Source organism: Pyrgilauda ruficollis, unplaced genomic scaffold, assembly GCF_017590135.1.
Source record: "Pyrgilauda ruficollis isolate IOZ18807 unplaced genomic scaffold, ASM1759013v1 scaffold55, whole genome shotgun sequence".
Classification (NCBI taxonomy): Eukaryota; Metazoa; Chordata; class Aves; order Passeriformes; family Passeridae; genus Pyrgilauda; species Pyrgilauda ruficollis.
The window spans coordinates 8,804,436-8,820,124 of record NW_024527155.1 but is presented as its reverse complement, the minus strand read 5'-3'; the positions used below and the strand labels follow the sequence as shown (position 1 = coordinate 8,820,124).

General features: G+C 38.1%; 1 protein-coding gene across 3 annotated transcripts in view; it reads right to left on the bottom strand.

The window, feature by feature from the left end:
- The window catches only part of EHF (ETS homologous factor), a 31,106-nt gene that overhangs the window by 11,272 nt on the left and 4,145 nt on the right, over positions 1 to 15,689 (bottom strand). For all 3 annotated transcript variants that reach the window (XM_041481221.1, XM_041481222.1, XM_041481223.1), the window contains one exon: positions 1,310 to 1,409. In XM_041481221.1, the coding sequence (XP_041337155.1) occupies positions 1,310 to 1,406 (97 nt within the window). In that variant the 5' untranslated portion in view covers positions 1,407 to 1,409. Of the gene's footprint in view, positions 1 to 1,309; positions 1,410 to 15,689 lie in introns of those variants that run through there.

The window sequence follows — 15,689 nt, the reverse complement described above, 5'->3', positions numbered from 1 at the left end:
AGGTAACACAAAAACAAACCCCATAGTTATTTAACTTTCTTTATCAATATTAGCCAACAAGGCTTGTGTAAGTAACTTAGGGAGTTTGCAGGACTGTTCCTCATCCTCCTATTGAAGGATGTGGGGAATGAGTGTGGAAATTATTTAAAGTGTGGTATGTCAGAGAATAAAGGTTTGCTGGAGCTGTCAAATATCCCCTGAAAAAGAGGTTGATTTGTATTCTTATCACTTCAGAAGAGTAAAGTGATTTCAAAGGTCACTAGAATCCCAATATTAGGAAAGATACTTTTGTGAGAGGAGAAAGTAGCTTAGGTAAAAGTAAGTGCAGTGGTGAATTACTGTGCAGACTGGTCTGAACTTTGAGCTTCCTGTCCCTCTAAAACGTAAGTGAATCCTGAGGGGTTTCACCCTGGAAATTTGATATAGACCCCCACCATTTCCCTCCGTGAAATCCTGTGGAAGAGTGAAACTCAGACATGACTTTTTTTCTGTATGACACTGTTATAGAAAAACAGGCACATTTTTTAAGCACATGTTGATATATTCCTGTGTATTTAGAAATTACACATAAAAAGAATAAGCATTTCATGAAGTGGGAACTTTAATTGTAAGTTTTGATGTAGTATTTTCTGGATCTGAAGGACAAGAGCAGCATATGATTGTCCACTTAGATTTTAAGTTTTACCTGTCCACTGAATAATGAAAAGAATTCTAAAATTATGTCAAGCATCTATAGAGATATACGTTTATATATATTTTTATACTGAGAGAATATATATGAATACATTTCTATATACCCGGATATATAATCAGAAAACAGTAAGGAGAAAAAAAGAGAAAAAAATCACAAGCCACAAGCTACCTAGTGCTCTAATTCCAGTCTAATTAGAAAGCTATCTAGTAATCTGGACCAAAAAAGCAAATACAATAAAGGACCAAAAATACTATTCCCCTGTAAAGCCAGAGGGGTGATTAGCATTAAATGGTAATGTTGGTTCAGAGGAAGCACGAGGGGTAAAAGTACGAGAGAAAGAATTCTGGACTGAGAAGAGAGAACTTCTGGCACTTTCAACACCATTACATTTTAAGAAAGAGAGCTAGTAAGGAAATGAACAATAAACTGGTCCCTATTGTAAGTTCAGCTTTTTACAAATGAAGTAACAAATGAAAATTTTTCTTACCAGAAGTAAAACTCCGTAAATTAGTACTACTGAAAAACAATACTTGTACATGCTTAAAGGTGTAGCAGCCCATTTTTCCCCGGCCTCCCAAAAGAGAATATGGCTCAGAGCAGTTGAATTCCTCCTACCATTGCATGTGGAATATCCATCTGTCCAGGAAGGCTGCTGGTGGAGTAGATTGCTGCTGGAATTGATACTCATCCTGCCAGCTCCTTCCAAAATCATGATCTGTAAGTGAATCAAACAGCTTGCTTAGTGAGCGGTGTCTAGTCCAAGAGGTAAATGGCAAAAAAAAAAAAAAAATCCACTGAAGGTGAAGCAAGGAGGCCTATTCCATTTGTAGAAGATACAACTGAAATCAAGAACATGTTGACACAACCCCTTTTCCACTGCCACAAAATCTCCTTATGATAAACATTACCATGATTAATTTGCATACGCAAGAAGCAAGTTTCTACAGCTGCCCATCCATAAATGAATAATCTGTAATCAGAAAAGAAGCCGAATGAAAAGACAAGGCTCCTGACAGAGCAATACATGAAAACTGCCAAGCTTTGAGAAATTAAATACTAAATAGTTTTACTTTTTTTCTGCTTTAAAGAGAAATGTGATTTAAACAAGTTCTTCCTTTTTTTTTTTTTTTTTTTTTTATCATTCAGGAGACTGAAAGAACTTTACAATAACTGCAAATGAAACTATACGGTAGACTACAAGCCATGCTCAGAAAATCCTTCACACAGAAGGATACACATAATGTTACAGGGAGGTAGCCTTACAGGGAATATCTTGTCAGCTGACCCAGTTTCTTATCAGATCTGTGTCAGCAGTGTCTATAACACTACTTGGTAACAAATATCACAGATCATACATTTCAACCCACCAAAAAAATCAGATGGTCAAAGATCTTGTAAATGAGACAGCCATTCTTGTGCCTCTCTGTACAGAATCAATATTTTGGAGTGACACCACCCCCAAGACAGCATTCCTCCTTTCAAGTAAACTTTCTTTTCCATGTATCCTAGCATTAGCACCATGAGTAAGATTGTCCTGTCCTTTTTAAAGACAAAAAACCTACATGTATGACATTCTAGAAAAATGTTACATTTATCCCATGTTTAATCATTCCAATGAAAATATACAAAATTCCCTAGTGATGGGTATTCTTAATATTTTACATTATCTTTCAGTGGTGTGAAGTTGTAAAGCTTAAAAATATACATAATAACCAAATATATTTCTGAGGACATTGGGAAAGTAATTTGTTAAATATTACAAGGGCTTTAGATTGTAATTTTTATATACACAGGGGAAAAAAAAAGAAAACCAAACCCCTGTTCAAAAATATTGAAAGCTGCAAAGTAAAAACAAAACATTAGACATCAGGATGGCATGTGCATGCAACTAGACTTCACCCTAGAATTAAAAAGGTTATGAAATACAAAATAGACTTGTGAAGGGTAAAGTCACTTGTCTTGGCTGTTTATCCACTGAGGCCAGTGAAAAAACATCCACTGAGAGCACATCTCTACCCCCTACAAGCTCACGTCAGCAACCTTTTTGGTAAAAGACAAGGATTCAATAGAAACACTTACAACCTTGGTTTTAAAGGAGCAGTCTGAAAATTACTTGGATTGGTATTTTCCTCTGTCATTTAAAATAAACCATGTAACTTAAAACTTACAAGTATCTACTTCTTCCCCGCTCCTCCCTGCACCCCCTACCCCACTAAGTATCTAGAGAGGGAAAGGGAGAGAGGTTACTGACAATTGCTTAAAAAGCCAAAGCCCTAGGAAGTTTAAGGAAGTTTATCACAGAGAATGGTGTTTTACAATATAAATAGTTTAGGGCTTTTTTTTTTTTTTTTTTTGGTAGCTACACAGAATGGCAAAATCAAACTGACAAATGGATGATTTGTCAGTCACTTTCCACTTTTAATTCTAGTCAATCAGTGATTCAGTGACCACTAGCAAGGAGGATTTAATTTCTCATAGTAGATATATCAGGTTATAAAACATTAACGATTGAGATACTTCTTGTCCCATTCTGGCCAAATGAAAGATGATTATCACATCAGTCAGTACATTTATACAAGTTAGAAGACTTCTTTCAGCCCTGTGCAAAGGCCAAGCGACTTAGCACTGTGAGTGACAAGGTATGAGAAAGAATTTTAATTCAATCTCATGACTATAAACACATTCAGCCTACAATGTATATAAATTATATACTTGATGTGTAGAACTTTTAAGCAATAATGTATGTTTGACAGTCAATACATACACTTCTGAGGCTGTAAAGGTTGATGATGTATCAAGTTATTTCTTTAAATTTGGTTTAAATCATTAAAGAAAATTAGGTACAAATTAATTAAATATTAATGAAAAAGACCTTATTACAGTATCAAATAGAGGTGAGGTAAAATACCAGCTATTCTAGGAAAACAATAAAAACTGAGGATTAGGAAAACACAGTTAGAAACTTAGTTTGTTGAACTTACTTATTTTTTAAAAATTGTAATATGCACTTCATACACACTTCATAACTTAAATCCATTGATCTGAATTCACATTTTCAGAAGCTCTCTCAGAATTAAAAGTACTGCGTTATGTGGTTTTGTATTCCACAACTTCTGTAGCTTCTGGAATTCAACACAGATTTCATAACTTGTGTAAAAGGCTTACAAGTACGTCTGGGAAAATGTGCATACGAACCGAAATTATTTCTGTGTAATTTTGTCCTGAAAATTTAGTTAATTTTTTCTTCTTCATAACTAATCAGGAGAATATCCAAGCCAAAAGATCCCATGACACTTTTATTCAGCAACTGAAGCCATGGATAATTAAACAAACAAAATCATGTGTGTTGCATTAGAGATCTGAAAAGAAGAACTCTGTCAGCCTCTTCCTGAGATCTGGATTTTAGTTATTTTCCTTTAAAATGTCCTCTCCCTGTCACAGTCTAACAGACAATTGGTCTTCATCATATCCCTGAACAAAATTAATATTATTTTCAAATAATGTCCATGGAACTTGCTTCAAAATTCAATCAATCATTCCAGTTTTGGAAGCTAAATAAATTATCACAACCTCAATAACTTAATTAATTTCTAGTATCACCTGTAGGAACAATTGTGCCTAAGAGGGAGAATTAAAAATATGATATTAATCACAGAAGGAGGACTGGATTTAGCTTTAACCTAAACTTTGCCTAAGTTCTGCGCATTACTCAAGGAACAGGTTTTCTGGTGTCTTGAAAATTTTCAGGTCACCTCCTTTATCTTAATGCAAGGGTGTTCCTTCTTTGGAAATCATTCTAGCACTTTGTTCAGGAGGATTACAAAGTCCTACTAACAACTTCCACACCTTTGCTTGGAAGCATATAGCATTATGCTCAACAATATATTCTGTATGAAAACTGAACTGGGATTTTCTTCATGTCGTCCTGTATATGCCTTTCTTTGCTAAAAAATTAATGGAAGATTTATGCTTATAGCAGTGGCTCATCCCATACTTGAAAAGATTTTGAGTCAGGATATTGGAAGCAGCGTGTTCCTTATTAGTCCAGAGCCAAATGCTCAAATCTCCCCAGTGTACAGACCAATCTGGTTAAAGGGTGTGAAACCTCAAGGGGAAGGACACATAAGATGTTCAGTTTTCTTTTAATTATATTCCATGTATCAAAGTGAATTGTGGAACTAATGAAGCCTGGTTTCCTATGAATGTGCATCTTGTGGTTGGATTCTCTAGTGTCTAGTAAGATGTGAGTGCTGATTGAAGTTTTTCCCACGGTTGGGGCATTCATAATATCTCATTGTCTCAAAGCAGTGAGCTCAAGCGTCACTCTTTCTTTCAGATCGAGTATTAATGGAGTTTCCTTCTGTACTTGGCAGCCAGTTTTCATTAATCTTGTAAAAACTTCCTATCTCTGGGACTTCCACCCCCATATCAAATTTAATTAAAATTGGTGATGAAACTCAAAGATTGTTATAGGCCATATGTAAAAGCCAAAACACAGAATTACCAGGAAAGCTTCATTTCCTCTGGAAACTGTATTAAAAGGGATTCTAACTGAGCTGATATTTTGGAAAATAATATAAAAAAACATTGAGATCCTTCCCTCTACTGTGACATGGTACATTATAAATGAAAGCACGGATGAAATATCATTTGAGTACATAATCACATGTATTTTTATAGACATACACACATACATGTCTATGTCTGCATGGCAGGTGTCTGTACACACAACCTCATTCTGTTCCCCTAAAGAGGTGCTGTCTCTGGAGTTATAACACTATACAAATCACAATTTACTCAGCCAGCACAGTTAGATATAGTTGTGCACTGGTGTTCAGCAAAATTCCTTCTAGTAAGAGTCCTGTTAGAAGGGATTAATGCATTTAAAAAAAACCTCTTTCACCAACATTCATTATATCAGGTGGTATTTTAAGACCAAACCCTGAAGACCTCTCTTAGTAAAAGCTCTCACTGGAGTCTGAAGGAGCTTTGGCTGAGCCACAACCCAGCAAGTTGGCACTTAGAAGCAGGTCATTTGCTCTGCTCTTCTTCTCTTCCATGACCACCTGACCACTCTGAGTAAACAGCAGTAATGGAAAGAGCAAGGAGCCATGGCCTGCCTGTGGAGCAAATCCAGCATTACAGAAAAACATATTTACAAATCCTTGAACCTTGAACACTGTATAGTGCACTCTATGCGAATTATTTTATTGCACTACAGGTGTGCTCTGAAAATAAATTACTCTGATCCCCATTTCCACATTCAACCCAATGAATCTTAACAACCATATAAAGAGTTTCTCCTTTCTTTGAACGAGAATTCGAGAACACCTTATAGAAAATGACATGAAAAATCCAAACAGAGGAAAGGTGAATAAGCGGTACAGAGAAAGCGACTGAATCCTGTAGTACAACCAGAGTGATTGTTCTGGTATCAATTTGTGTAGTTGCTCATGGACACAACTCTGAAGTGAACTAAGGGGCCATGGAAGGGGAGCCCATAAGAGAAAGGGGTCCACAGGGGAAGGGGCCCCCAGCCCTCCCCATGGACTCTGCACAAAACACAACAACGTCTAGGGCAAAACAGACTGAAACTACTAAGCCATGACTCCACCTGTAAGCTATGCAAAGTCTAAGAGTGACTTCTAGCTGAGACAAGCTCAGTGCAGCTCCTCCTGGCGTGTCCAAAAGGGTGGATCTCTTTTGGCATATTTACCCATGGGATTGTTCCCCATTTTTCCCCTTTTACCATCATGGCTGAACTTCAAATGTAGATTTCACCTGGGCCTATTTTCTTTGAAGTGTGTTATGTACACAGTGAAGACACAATCCCTGCTTTTCAGGGCTTGGAGTTTATGGAACAAGTATCTACAGAGTATGTTAAATATTTTAGATCATTACTGCATCTTGGATTACAGTCAAAGACTTACACAGTAATCTAAAATAAATAATACCAAGTGATAATTGCAACTGAAGAGTAACAAAATCTGGATTTTTAATACTTTTCTCGAAAAATCAAAAGACTACTAAATGGGCAGAGTTTTCAAGACGTCACAAAGGACATGTAGGACATAGCACGTGGACTTGTTTTACACATACGGCTGCTTCAGAAACATAAATGCCTTGTACTTGTAATGTATATGATCAATTAGCTGCTTTGCATTCCAACCAGCTATTTTACATCTCCAGTGGTGGTAAGGGCAGGCACAAACTGAATATATGAATGTTGAAAGCCTGTTTGCATGTTACTGTGAGCTTTGGGTCTTCTGTTATGGGTTTTTTTTATTCCCTTTCATTTAATGTGCATTACTACCAGGGCTCCAGGGTCCTAGTCTGAGGCAGTGTGTCTATACATACAGCCACGGCTGACCCAAAGATTGCCCTGTGATCTTTATCTGTCTAATTTGCAAAGGTCTCAGGTTCATGCCTGGTGTCTGTGCCAGACTCCCACATAAGGTATCATGCTTGCCATGGCTCACTTTCAGATGTGACCTTTTCTGCAGCATGTTAGCATCTCTTCTGGCCATGTAGATTCAGTTATAGCTAGCACACACATCCTTATTTCCATACCTATAGTGCCTATAGAGCAGAGAGAAGCCTCAAAAGAAACAACTCATCTGCAGGCTGACTATGCACAGGCATCTGTTTCACAACAAAAAGTCCAACTTTGGACTACTTTGCTGTGGCCTGCAAGGTACCATTAAGGGGACAGTCTATGCAGCTTGACCTGTTTGATGATAACCTCAAGACACACCACTAAGAGAACTGAAAAAGTCTTAGAAATCTTTGAAGAAAGTTCATATGAAGACACACTCTGATCACACTCAGTATTTGTTGTAAAACATACTGAGCATTTGAAGCATTTCATTTTTAGTCCATCTCATGTGCCCTTGGGCCATAGTAACAAAATCTGGTTACTAAATCACATTATGACCATAAAGTTCAAGGAATCATTTTTGTAAGAAAATTTACTAAATAATCTCCAAAATTTTTAGTATTCAGGATTCTGGTTTGGGTCTTTGGGGTTAATCTCATTTCCTACTAGAACTCTTTGAAGGGCACGATTCTGTGCTTACGTATTTTTGGAGTACAGAGCTGTGCTTCATATGCATAAACCCACCTTCACATGTGCAAAACTGGTGAGCTCTCAGTGAGCTTTCAGAGACTATAGTGAGACCTTGATCATTTACTGTTGTGGGCTTTGGAAAGGAAGACTTTGGTTTATTCTTTTGTTTTCTTTGAACCTTGTACATTAAATGTATACATGAAGGTAAACTGAAAGACCAGAAAAAGGAAGATGAATAGGAAAGGAATGTTTCTACATATACCTACATTACAGATAGGATCATGATAAACAAAATCAAATAAAGCTTGATTGGAATATTTTATTACTAAAGATCTTATTTTCATGATGCACTACAAGGCAACTTTTGTAAAAGATATGTGGTGGTTGTTTAAACATGTTCATATGGATGCTTCAAAATCTTGCATATATATTTTAACTAAAGAGAACCTTGGGTAGAAAAGTTAGGATCTAGATCTGTATCTGAGCTATCCCTCTGCTCCAGGGTTTGGGTTTGGTTCTTATCTCTCTTTTGATGATGTAATTTAAAGACAAAACCATAGTTCAGTTTCCTTTTTGAGAGAGAACAAAGTTCACTTTATGAATGCAAGGAAAAAAAAAAATTGATGATATGCAAAGTTTCATAGGTTGTTTTTCTCTGACCCCTTTTTTTCCCCAATAATCTTCATATGAACTGACTTCAATTTTCAAGGTACTCATTAGTAAAATGAAAGGAAGAATTTTAAAAGAGGAGGTTTTTTGTTTGTTTGTTTTTCTAAATCTGAAGCAAACAGAAGGCAGATTGTGAACAGAGAATCTTCAAGGCATAGATATGACTGACAGTGTTAACTACCAAGGGTTTGTACTTCAAATTTTCCCCATTGTCATGTTACTTTAGCAGAGAAAACAGTGAAATGGAACCTGCCACTTAACAAAGATCTGGTATTTCAGATCCATGCTTTCCTGTCACATTACAGGCTAGATGTGCACCTTCTTGCCATGCCACTAGTTTTTGAACATGAAATGAATAATATCATCATTTATTTTACTGTCAAAAACCTCATCCTCCTTTTCACCAAAGTACTGTGCACAGATCCATATAATAATATTAGTGAAATAGCTATCATAGAGCTGATACAAAAGTGAGTCAAGAAAAAAATTTATTTCTTGTGATAGATATTTGGATTATATTTGCAGTAATGTATTCTTAGAATGTCTGGAACAAGTAGATAGATTCACTAAAAACTGGCCAAAAATAAGTGGGCTATTTTCTTTTTTATTTTTCAGAGTTGGCTTTGACTGCCATATAGCAATGCTTTCATTACTGTCTGTCTGCACCACCTCAGCAAGTTCATGATAATTTGGGTCAACCATTTTTTCCTGAATATTTAGAAGTCATTTGCCATAGATTCATCAGGCTAGCCTCAGGGATACAGAGTCTTGGAAACACAATAATGGGAAAAACTGCCTTTGCTCTTTATTCTTCTTTCAGCACTTAATACCACACCTCATGGAACAACTCCACACCTCCTTTCATGTCCTTCCTATCTCTCTGGTACATCCTTCCTCTAACCAGGAGCCAGCTCATCTCCCTAATCTCCTTTTGCTAAACACCTTTCTTTTGCTTACAATACACTAAATATACAAATGGCCAAAAAGCACTCTAGATGGCCCTGTAACTTGACAAGCCACACGTCTATAATTACGCATGAACCTCATCAGCTAACAAAATATTACCATCATGTTCTAACACCTTCTCCTTCTCCCTTGGCTCTGGTTCCCCAACCACTTCCCTCTACCTTCCACGACAGCTTCTCTTTGCATTGCTTTAAAGACCAACAGCGTATTGAGGGAAATGTTTTCCATGCTGCTAATATAGCCTGTGTGACTGTTCAGTTGTTAGTGAATAATGACAATAATAACAGTAATAATTCTGTTTGTATTCATGTTTGGCTCTTATTAGATGCTGACTCGGTGCTGACATAACAGCCACTTAGATACATGCTGCAGCAGCAGCCAGTATTTCATGTGGAAGTTCACTTTAACCACTATCACCACCAACACTTCTCTTTTGTTATGGGACTTTTGTCTGGTTTTCAACAGTAACAACCACTAATTTGCCTACTTAAAAAAAAAAAAAAAAAAAAAAAAAAAAGCAAGTAATTGTGTTTTTTCTCTTTTCTTTTCCTAAACTCTGTTTCATATGTTTTTTTTAATAAAGGGCATCTACCTGGAAACTGCAAGGTTCCTCTTTAGGGCTGGTTTCTAGCAAGAAGCAAACAGAATCAGGAACTTGGGATGGAGACCCAAAGCAGCAAGTTGTCTTGGGGAATGTGCAAATTTTCCCAGTGGACTACTACTTTTTACATTAGTTGATTCATTCAATCAACAAACTGTTTGTGCTCCTCATTAAATACGTGAGGGCCGCAGCACAGATTAGCTAGGGCAGAGAAGCTGGAAATTAAGCACAAAGAATTTTATGCTAAACTATGCAGCTTTCTGGGGATCCAGCCTAGTTGATAGAAGTATTTCTACCATGTTACAACCCACTGCCTGACTAACCACAATATGATCACACTTTTTTGCTGATGGGATAGAAAAAGCATGTTTCAAAGAGGAGATGTAGCAGAGCTAATGCAGGGTTCATGGTGGGAAGAGTCATTCTGCAGAGCTGACAAGAAAGGGTTTATTTTGCTATTAACTCCTCTGCCACATACCCTCTCACCAAGCTGGGACTTGCTGATCCCACCTATGGGATAGCTCCATCCAGGATACCTGCTTGCCCTGCATTCCTCCCCAGACTACCAAGTATCCTAAGGTGAATCTCTGCAAAGGAAATTGTCCCCACGTGGGTGGTTATCACTGAAACAGCCCAGTGGAGCCCACTGACACCGTTTCAGAAAGCTGCTGTCAGACCATTACTTTTGCTACCACGCAGTCTTTCACATTTGTGTGGTTTTGGTAAACATTTACTTGGAGCCCAGCTGTATCTATGTGGTTTCTTCATATTGTATTTGTTGAGAAAAGAGTAAGAGATTGCAAGACCACTTCCCCAGCATCCCACTGCAGTGGCTGCTGTACCGCTGGTGTAGCAGCAGGCTCGCTTCCCCCTTGCTCCCAGGCTTGTGAGCCTCCCAGAGCCACATGTCACTGGGACAGTATTTTACATATATGCCACCACCTGTTTATGCTCACTGCCTTTATAAAAGCAAACAGAAATTAGGGGAATGAGGTTTCCTTGCTCTGTAGCTGCTTTCTACAGGTAAGCCAAGAAGTTGTGGGAAATGATGTCTCCCCACCTCTGTAAAAGCCAAGAACACCTTCCCACCTTCCTTGTCTCCCTCCTGCCTGTGGTTAGAGGAGCAACGCTTCCGTGGCGTCGCTCCTTCTCACCTGGCACAGCAAGAGCTGCCCATCCTGTTTCCATTGATTTCTCCAGTGGTTGCGTTAAACAATACAATGGAGTATTTATGTGTCAGTGTTAGGAGCAGGTTATTAAGTAAAACCCACCGTAAATAGAGCCGTTAATTCAGTTGCTGGCATGGCTCTCTGTTATCTCCTCAATACCTCCCAGAGGGTATTAGTCTTACCCTTTCGTTTGAGTTGGCAGCGGAGTTATTTTTTTGCACCTGCTGCTCTACTCCGATAACAACACAGGTCAGCTTTGATTTGTTGGAATATAAACAAAAAAAGCAAAGGCAGGCATCTGCCTCAACAGCCGGGGCTGGTTTGACGGTAGAGCTTTTCCCACTGGGTTTTGTACAAATGTGCTCTTTCAATTCTTACGTGAACTCTCTCCTGTTTCACAAACTGTCCTTTGCTACAGAATAGCCTGGTGTCAGAAAAGGGCTCAATACTATTCTTTTCCATCAATGGAACCAGTCAAATCAACGCCCTGTTCTAAGACTAAAGTCAGAAGTATTATGCAAAATACACAAAGAAAAAGCAGGTAAGACATGGTGGTTCAAAAATTACTAGGAAAAAGCAGCAAATTAAGTGTAAATAGTAAAGTAACTTTCTTGAGAGATAAAACCTCAAAGACTGGGAAGGTCTGCTTTCCCATATGAGCCCACACACACTCCATCTCTTCATTTACTATTTCACAGGAAAAAAAAGAAAACCACCATTGAGTCCATGAGAAGTAGGTACTCAGCTGGGAACTGAGCTACTTTTAAGTTCTTCTGAAAATTAAGCCTGCAGGGCTCATCTACTCTAATAGCATCTATGGTGATGGAAGGACTGAAACACTGACAACCACGGAGCAGAAAAGGAAGAGTCTACACACACAGCAAAGGCAGTAAATAGCACAAAACATAGAAATGAAGGAAGGAACCAACAGTGCATCCACATAGGAAACAGGAAAACTGAGACACTGAGCTGAAATTATTCACTTAAGACACGTAACAAGTCAATGGAGAAGTCAGTCCAACTCATATCTTCCAGCTCAAGCTCCATTGCTATCCATTGCATCATGTCACTGGGAAATCTTTCAACATGCAGATGAGTTAGGTTGAATGTGGTTTTTTTTTGAGGGCAGAAAGAAGGTATTCAACAAGAGAAATTCTCAAGGAAAAAAAAGGAGACCTGTTCAGACTGAAAACAAGATTCTTCTATGCATCATGGCTATTATATGACTAGTAGAGATTTGAATGATAAGTTAGCCAAACAATTAAACCTACACTTGAAGTATTAAATCAAAAAAGCTGCCCTTGACCTATGTATGATCCTGAAAATGAGCTAGGAATTCCTAAGCAGAGCTGGCTGAAATTCAAAATTTCTGTTCTGTGGAGCTGTGGCTATTTCTACAGGGGTTTTTCCTTCCTTCCTTTTGTTTGTTTGTTTGTTTGTTTGGGTTTTTGGTTGGTTGGTTGGTTGGTTGGTTGGGGTTTGTTTTCTTGTATGGTTTAGAATTTTTTTTGTTGGTTGGGTTTTGGGTTATTTTTATTTTCTCTTTTAATCACAATGGAAGAAAGGAATTTTTAAAAGAAAGTGCCCTGGCAACAGAGAATCATCTGACATGTAAAAACGTATATTCAAGTTGTTCAAGGATCAAACATGCAACTCTGTTATGTGGAATTGTTTGTGAAAGACAGAAATGTGAAGCATAAAACTGAGGTACACAGGCAGTAAAATCACCCCAGAGCAGCTGCGCTGGGAGCAATAAACTCACCTAACATGGCTGCTGTGCACATGGTGACCAGAGAACCCTCTGCAGAGCCCAGCCACACTAATCCTGAAATGCAGGCAGCCTCAAAACCAAACTAGGATGTGATGTTTGTGATCCTGGTCATTCTTTTTCACTGAACACCTCTATTTTTCATCTTTCTGCTTATTTCTTTTACTTTTCTTTTTTAAATTTTTCTTTCCTTTTTTTCCCTTTCTCTTAAATTTTTTGCCTTTTAATTAGTCAGACTGACTGACCAGGACAAGTGATTTTTCTTCAATACACCATAATCCCGTAACCAGTAAAACAGAATAAAATACCATCTTAAATTATATATCTGTGGCACAAGAATGCCAGGTCTTACAGCAACAGCAGAGTATATAGCTGGTCTCTGGGAGGGAAGCTGGAGGAGTCAGAAATCAGAAAAAGAACTTTGCTTCCTCCAGTTCTTTTTGCTCCCCTGTACTGCTACGTATCTCAGTCATCAATGTAACTGGATTTCCCCAACAAAACCGACAAAAATATTTCCAGACTATTTCAAACAACTATTTTCCTCAAAAGTAGATTTTTTACAATGGAATTATACCTATTTTAACAATGTTCTAAGAAAGGAGTATTATCAGAGATCCTTATAACAGCTATTTGCAGGTGCCGGGGAGCTTTTTCTTCTTTTTATCTTTAAGGATTAAATCTTCATTTTATTTTTAAAGATTGGAAATGTTTCATAGCATAAGGAAGGCTGATGCTTTGATCTGCTGCTTATAGCCCACAGTTTGGGGAATGGCAGCCCTGGGCACCCTAGCTCTCAGGCCATGCACGTGTTCCTGCAAAAAAAAAACCCTACTGCAGCACAGGGCAAAACCTGCAGGTACGGAAGTGGAAAGCAGCTCTGTCTAGGACTCCTGGCATGAACAGCCCCTCTCTCTCTACAGGACAATGCCAGCCACTCACTTATACCAACTGACACAACAGACATGCCAAATAGCAATAGCTGTGCATTTTAAAGGATTTTTAAATCAAGGAGCTATGCAGATTAGGAAACAGAATTGGTTGGAATTGTGAAAAAATTTGAATTCCTCTTTTAAAAGTTAAGGAAGAAAGACTGTGAAGGAGATAAGGGATTTTCAAGTCTTACGAGGAGCATCTGAGGGAATTGGGGTTTTTTAGCCTGGAGAAAAAAAGGCTCAGAAGAGACTTTATCACTCTCCACAACTACCTGAAAGGAGTCTGGGTGTCAGTCTCTTTTCTCAGGTGACGAGTGACAGCATGGGAGAACATGGTCTCCAGTTACACCAGGGGAGCTTTAACTGCATATTAGGAAACGTTTCTTGACCAAAAAGGTTAGCAGGCGTTAGAACAGGCTGCTCAGGGAAGTGGCAGGGTCTCCACACCTGGAAATATTTAAAATACACATAGATATGGCACTTAGGGACTTGGTTTAGTGGTAGACTCAGCACTGCTGAGTTAATGGTTGGACTCAATGATCTTAGAGATCTTTTCCAGCCTAAATTAATCTATAATTCTTTGTGTTTAGAGCAAGGTGTTTGTTACGACTGTTGGAATCAGCAACAGGCAGACAAAGAAATTTACGGGATTGACTCGTCCAAATATATTGAATGTTTTAAAGAAGGAAACAAAGTTTCTACCTGTTGTTACAAAGTATTACAGCTCCATCATTAAAAGTCTTAGGGTAAGGATATCTGCGAGTCACTAAACGTAGAAAAAACTGCACATATTTCATTTTGTACATTCCAATTTTGATAAGTCTATAAGGATATCTTACTCATCTAATCACCTATTAATTCAGTCTTCTAAAACTTTTTCATCTTCCTCTGTCAGGGCAGGTGCCTGGGAATATTAAGTCTTTTATGTGAGTACTATGTTAGATCTCACTGCAAAAGAGATGAGAACAGCACCCTTGAGTGTGTCAGAATTTGACTCCCTGATAAGCCCCTCCAATCTATGAGACAATTGCTTAACCAAGCCTACTTTGAAAGTGCATCATCAAGATGCAAGCTTTTAAACTATTGTGTAATAATAATTACATGTTGCAGTAAAAATCATTAAGAAAGTTTGGGGGTAATCACTATATCATGGTTCTGATTCCTGACCATAGCATCTTGGGCAGTTTTACAAGGGTTCTTTAACTATATAGCAACATAAATTAATTAACTGCTCACTGCTAAATGAAAGAAAACTGGGAATGGTTTTAAAAAACAAAACCAACTCTTCTTGTGATGGCGCTACTAATTTAGGCAATAGAATACATTTTTACACATAGTTGCTTAATCCTTACAGACTTACAGGGGCTCAGGAGACTATTCTGGCTACATCTGATTGTGCTTGAGAAAATATCTCAAATATTTATGTCTGTATCCTTCCTCCATAATAGGCAGGAACTTTTATTCCACTTTTTTGTAGCTCCTTTAGGTAAAATTACTTTTTTTCCCACCACCACCAAGCAATTCTCTTTTATTTCCCCATCTATTTGGTGTATAACCAGTGATCACCCAGCTCCAGTTGGCTGTTCTGTCTACTAGATCTCATACTCTTTCCTGTGAAGCACATTTCACAAGATCAGCAGAGGAACAGGTAATGATAACCATGTGCAATGTCAGCTTTTGGAAAGGCAGCCTTTGAGGGCTCTTCCTCAGAGGGAGACATGCAAAATGCCAAATGCCAGTCGATTGCTCCACTGGCTACATGACTCCATGTTTACTCATTCGCACCCGTCTGTAGACCAATGACCAACAAACGCCCCAAGTATT